Source organism: Amblyomma americanum, chromosome 3, assembly GCF_052857255.1.
Source record: "Amblyomma americanum isolate KBUSLIRL-KWMA chromosome 3, ASM5285725v1, whole genome shotgun sequence".
NCBI lineage: Eukaryota > Metazoa > Arthropoda > Arachnida > Ixodida > Ixodidae > Amblyomma > Amblyomma americanum.
Window position 1 is genome coordinate 37,952,880 of NC_135499.1, and position 6,461 is coordinate 37,959,340.

Below are 6,461 nucleotides of genomic sequence, written 5' to 3' on the forward strand. Positions count from 1 at the left end.
CCACGATGGTGAGTAGCACATAACTTTCACACTGTAGGCTGGAGCAGGGGGTTATAAGCGGATTGATTACACAAATGTCCAGGCTTTTACTATGTTCCTCGTTTGGCAACATGACAGCATCTGTGATGTCAGTGCAAACCATCTGTGTGAGTCGTTCATTTCAGGTTTTGTGCAGAAAGGAATGACCTGAGAGTACGTTATAAGTGCACCAGTGCCACCATCCATGTTCAAGAGTGTATCTTGAAGCACTCAGAAGAACAACAAGACAAAGCAACATGTGATCGAGTGGCATGCTGTTTTTCAACATTACAAGAATTAAGCTGTGAAAACAAAGCTGTGCGAGTCTAGCTACGGCTTCACCCCACGCATGTGATTCATGACCTATAAACTTAAAAGTTGTGGGCAGTGTTGTGCAAGGAAGGCACAAAGTTACAATGTTTGATTCTTTGTTTACCGTCTGTTAATTTTTTGATAGATTTGTGTGACTGCTGACCACCATCAAACTATACACATGGGCTAGCCTGCTTCTGGTTCAAGATGTTGCACTTGGGGATCTTATTGTTATCAGACAAGGTTAGTCTTAAAATTTTCTGCTAGCTACAGTGGCCGTAAATGTTGTACTGACTAATGCTCCAGAATTAGTTGTTCAAATGTGGTTGTGGCCAGGACAGATCAGGCTGATTACCTTATCGGTCACTGGCAACTCACAGCCCATGGAAGCGAAATAGCTTGTCACTGTACCATGCATCATTGGCGACAGTGGGGCATCGCCACTGATGTGGCTTGCTTGCCCCCGCAGCCTGCTGTCTGTACAACACGGGAAGGCAGCTGGTGAAGCGGCTACGGAGCTTCTGTCTGCGACCCGAGGCTGCCCGGAGGACAGCGCCCAAGGTGGGTCTCTCACTGTGCCTAGGCTGCGTGTCACTCGGCTGGGGAGCCTTCTGCGAGCAGCGTCACTGCTGGCCAAATAGAAATATGCTACCAGAGCTATTATGGCCCTAGAGTACTTACTACAGATGCCAACTCTCAACCCTGCCTGGGGTTTTCACAGCATTCCTCTCATATTTGGGTGCTGCAAAGGGTGTGATTAGTCCATTGGCCTGGCAGGCCAACCAGGTCCACAGCATGGCACAGTGCGTGGCTTCCCAACCGCTCTCAACAAAGAAATTGAGGAAATTAACCATACAAAAACAACTGCGCAGCTAATCCGTTGTTCCGCACAGCCTCGATCCTTCTTCGGTCTTCGCTGATCTTTCGTGCCGCTGATATACCCGCAAAATTGGCCTTGTTAACGTTTTTACTTTTGCACGAGTGTAGTATATTCCCACACAGTTCGGTGACTGTATACGTTATATTACGAATACGAATGAAAACAAAATAGCCACAGTTAGTTTTCAGTGCAGCTGCGGAGCACCACAGTCCGTAGTAGCTTGTCGATTGCCATGCAGTCACAGTGCCTGAATCACATGAATCAGACTGCGAACTGCCAGGTCGTTACTGCCACGAGCAAAACAACATAGCTACCGTAAAAACCGGAATATAGGTCGAACTTTTTTTCAAAAAACCATGGTGAAAAGTCGACCCCCGTCTTATATACCGGTCACTGGCGGAAAAAATACGGGTCTTGCAACAATGGGTGGCTGAAGTCAGCAGCCTCCATCACCATCGCCATCAGCAGCAGTGCCGCCATTTTGCGTTTCAGTAGATGCAAAGCGGAAGCTAACGGCAATTTACCGTCGCCTTCAAGAAAAACACGATTGAGTACGAGGAAGCTCATGGGAACCTGGCGGCACAGCGCGAATTTGGAGTATCCGAAAAGAGCATTGAGTACTGGCGGAGGCAGAAGCTGCGTATTACAACTTGCAGCAACCAGAAGAAAACATCATTTCGTGGGCAGATCGTAGTGTATCGAGAATAGGAAGGAAACGTTGCGCTGCGAGCAAGATCGCTGCCTGTGACTGCCGAATGCATCCGCGTGAAAGCGGCAGAGATCGCGCGTGTCTCTAGACTCACGAGGGCGCAATTCAAAGGCTCGCCATCCTGGTTGCGGCGATTCATGAAGAGGAGGGCTTTGCTCTACGGCGCCGTACTTGCCTGTGCCAGAAACAAACACGCGGGCCGATTGGTGCGCGATATTGTTAAAAAATTTGCCGGGTGTACATACAAGCAGCATTTAAATGAAATTAAATACTGTCACCATTGTGCAACCTCTCGAGTCGCATTTGTTTCAAAGTAAGGATGTCTCTCGGTACTTTTCCCATTGAAAAAGATTTTTCATTTCTAGAATTGGTTAGTTAGGGGGTCGACCTATATTCCGGTCCGACCTATAGTCCGGTTTTTACAGTAAGTTTTCTTTTCAGTTCTGTCACGTTATTTCTGTCACCAACACATCGCACAAAAACCACGCCACATGCATAATGGTCACACACATTCAACGAGTGGGACCCAACATGACGCCGCGATGGTGAAACTGTGGCACTAGGTGGTACAAATGGTGTTCCCACCCTGGAAGTGGAGGCACGGGCACCAAAGCGTCCTGAAGGCACCGTATAGTAGGATACAGCTCTAGGAAACAGCAGTTGGTAACACTGGCTATGGTCCATGGCGTCCTGTATTATTCCTCTGGTCAGTTACTACAGTGAACAAAATCAGGTTTCTTAAGTTTGACTGTATCAGAGATGCCAGGTGCATCAAAATTCTTGAGCTTATAATTTGATCTCGTGCTTAAACTTCTTGTTTTCGTTACAAGAAAAGCGTTTACAACGGTCTACTATTTTTCAGCGAGGCATTCTGTTCGGCAGTCCTGAATGTGCTTGGAGCTTCATTGCATTCCTAAGTTATAATGGACTATAGATAAGTGCGCCACGGAATGACGTGTAGTGACAGACGTTGCTCCGCGGTGCATGCTTTTGGAAAGGGCACGCAGCGGTCGAAATTTAATCTACACTGCCAAAGGAAAACGGGTTTCCCAAATTCTAAAAAGTGATATAGATGTTACCTAAATGCTGGCTACAAATATCTGCACTAAGGTAACTAACTATAATAGCTAAAAGTCAACTATTATAAATCAGTTAACCAACTTACTAGTGAGCATAATTCGCCTGGTCTCTTATGTTCACCAACACTGGTATACAATGATGCAGCAGAAGTCATCTCGACATCTTAAAAAACCAGTTATAAAAAATTTTGGTTGAATTTCGGTGAAACAACCGGTATAAATGCTGTCCGATGCAAGGTTATAATTCACTCATGCTCAAATAGATCAACTCTTTGTCCGAGAGGGCAGTGGAAGCCGTGCTGTCATAGCCTTCCCCATTGGTAGCAGCCCGTTCTGATTCTGTGATTTCCCGTGTAAGACATTGTTTGCCTTTCTTGATGACAGCAGTGCTCATTAGATGAAGAGAGCAGTTCTTTGCGGTTGGTCGGAGACCCTTTTCCAACCATTTCACCCTAAAAAAGCCAAGCACCATACCGTCTAAGATCTTGAACCCATTAAAAAACCGGTGGGTACCTGGCAGCACTGGGGATCGAACCAGGCATCCCAAATGTGAGGCAGATACTCCAACCACTAACCCACTGCATGTGTCTGCCTTCCTCTGTGCCTGTAGCGCTGTTTTTTTCTTGAAACACCAAAGTAGAAATTACAAGACATGATTGCTAAGGCGGTGCAATGTGCTTGCATTGCTTCGTCTGCTTATTACACCTCTTCATCGTTAGTCACACACTTGCAGGCGAGTAACTGCCAGTTTAGGTGCGTGGCTCACCTAATTTACTTAGTCTGCTTTCCTTGGCATTTGTTACACTGCAGGAACCAAAAGAACAGCTGCCATCTGCCTGGTATGATGCATACAGTATGAAACAGAAATAACACGTGAGAAGTACATACACCGGTGGGGAAAGATGCAGACAACTGATAAATATCTTTGGAGCAGTCATCACTGCTGTGGGCAGTAACGATTGAGTTGGTTTATTTCCTATGTTCAGAAAGTTTGAGGGCCTATTGAGGTTGTAGCGAGTGACATTGGGTTGAGGCTTGCGGTTCCAATTTCTCTTGCAGCTGGACCATGACCGCTTCAGCTGGAAGTCACTGCAGCCGCTTTACCACGAGATGCTGCTGGTGCCACCTGGTGTGCCCAGCTGATGACGCCCATGCACCCTTTGCCTCTGGCCCGATGGGACTCCATCGTGCCCAGCTTTCGCTTTTCATTTCCGGCGATGCTGACTGCGCTTCTCTCTTTTTCTGGGTTGTTAGAACAGCCTGCCAGTCAGGACCTGCACGCAAAACCTGGCCACCAACATCAGTCATTTTCACAGTGTGTGGTCTGTGTGGGGCAGTTCTTGCCATTCTAGCTACTTCAAAGCCCAGACATAACATCAAAAGGCAGTTAGTTGCTACTTTCAAGACCTACCTAAAGGTGCAGGGGTGCTAAAATTTTCGTTCTGTTCACTTTGGAAATGGTGCTTGAGACATTAGTATACATGGATCCGCATGAGCAAGTCGTTTAAATTTGAATTGCATTTTTCTCTCATGTTTCTGTTTCAACATCCTAATGATGTCTATGACATGCAGCATAAGTTTACATTGCATGAAGCATAAAAAAGCTGCAATGTAATGGCTGTTTGCTTACTCCTGTCATTCCGGCGCTTGGTGCAGGCTGTTATAAGATGAGTTGCAGTTTATAAAACAACAAAGCAGCGATTATATGGCAGTTTTTGTATTCCTGACCTGACCTCAACTCGTATGCCATTGCCACCGTTTTGGGTGGTGAAACTGAGAACAGAACGTGGGGAAAAGTTAAATGTTAAATTGTTAATGGGCGCTAATGGATTCTGCATGGTTTACTCTAGTGTCATCATTCCAAAGAACACACTGAAGGAACTGTTCATTTTAGCGTATCATAATTTGTAATCTGACAGCCTGTGTGATGTTCACTTGCTCGTTAAGGAGCAGCCCATACGACAATAAACACCAAACACCAATAGTAACTGTGTAATCTGAAACAATGGTGTCGTGTGTCTGTCAGTTTTCTGAAATTGCTGCTGCCGAAACCTGGGACTAAACGGTGTAATGTTCCGTGAACACAGGCCATCAAGCGCCAACGACATAACGAATCCTGGGCCATCACCAGTGATCCTTGGATTTGCAACCACCTTGGACTGAATGAGAGCAAGGCCTAGAGAAGCCACGCCCGGTGCTCTATGAACGAGGCGTGCAGACGCCACAGTTGAAGCCAAGCTTGGCTCTACGACCACGACTGATACTACGACGGGCCTACAATAGATTGGCTCAAAAAGAAACGAGGAGCTTTGAGATCTCAAGTGACTAAATTTAATTCAGAAGCAGATTCATATCAAGAAGCATGAGCAGACAAAAAGGCTCTAAACGTACATTCAACAAGGCTTAGCACCCTTCAGACACAGCTTAATGAGGCAGACGCTGCTGTCGACCTACTTCTGCTGCATGACCCCGAGGAGAACTACATGTGTATAATTGCATACAACAACAGAATAGAGACCTACGCCGCAAGACTTGTCCAGCAAGCCAAAGCTCAGCGAACGAAAGCTGGTCCAGGAGCGGATGCTACCCGGGCCGCTCGCGATGGTACCTGGTGAACTGCAGGCTCAAAGGTCAAGTTGCCGAAGCTCCAGCTGCAGCGGTTTAGCGGTACCACCGCAGAGTGGCAGCCCTTCTGGGAGCAGTACCAGCAAGCGATCCACCACATCGATGCCCTTTCCAACAGGGAGAAGTTCCTGTATCTGCAGTCGGCGCTTGCTGGGAGGGCTGCGTCTGCGGTCGCTGGTATTCAAGCAACAGGGGCCAATTACACCACCATCATCAAGCTTCTGAAAGGGCGCTTCGGACTCACAGATGTCCTAATCCATGAGCACCTGACCAAACTCCTCGACTTGCTGACGGTACGAAGCAGGCAGGAGGTAAGGGTTATAAAGGTCATGTGGCCATAGAGGCGACCTACATCGTCTCTTTGACCACATGCAGTATAACATAGCCGCTCTGGTGGCGCTTGGTGTTAAAATGCACAGCTACAGAGCAATGCTTATATCTGCACTGTTACGAATTCTGCCAAATGACCTGGTCATTGAATATCACAGGTGTTATTCAGCAGACAAGAAGGAGGATAGCCCTTGCATTGCAACTTTGCAAGCTTTTCTCAAAAATGAACTGGAGAGTTGGGAGAAGTTGATGCAGTTTGGTCCGCAAGAAGGCAAGAGTCCCAGTACAAATCCATTTTGAGAACGAAAATCCTAGAGCCTCGAAGGCATCAGCAGCTTCGCTTTCTTCTGCAAGTAATTTGAAAAAGAATGAGCCCTGCTAAGGATCATGGCTCATTGTAGTTATAAGTTGTGTTATAACGATCATGGGAGTGTCAGAGGTGTCTTTCTCTTGAAGAAAAGAAAAGGGCACTTCGTTAGTCTGGTCAATGCTTCCGCTGTTCTCTCAA

General features: G+C 46.8%; 1 protein-coding gene across 6 annotated transcripts in view; it reads left to right on the forward strand.

The window, feature by feature from the left end:
• The window catches only part of LOC144124525 (tRNA-queuosine alpha-mannosyltransferase), a 94,603-nt gene extending 88,734 nt beyond the window's left edge, over window positions 1-5,869 (forward strand). For 2 of the 6 annotated variants that reach the window (XM_077657259.1, XM_077657262.1), the window contains 2 exons: window positions 800-891; window positions 4,058-5,865. In XM_077657259.1, the coding sequence (XP_077513385.1) occupies window positions 800-891; window positions 4,058-4,141 (176 nt within the window). In that variant the 3' untranslated portion in view covers window positions 4,142-5,865. Of the gene's footprint in view, window positions 1-475; window positions 574-799; window positions 892-4,057 lie in introns of those variants that run through there. The other 4 variants (XM_077657257.1, XM_077657263.1, XM_077657258.1 and 1 more) reach the window with 4 other exon arrangements.
• Window positions 5,870-6,461: the final 592 nt, after the last annotated feature.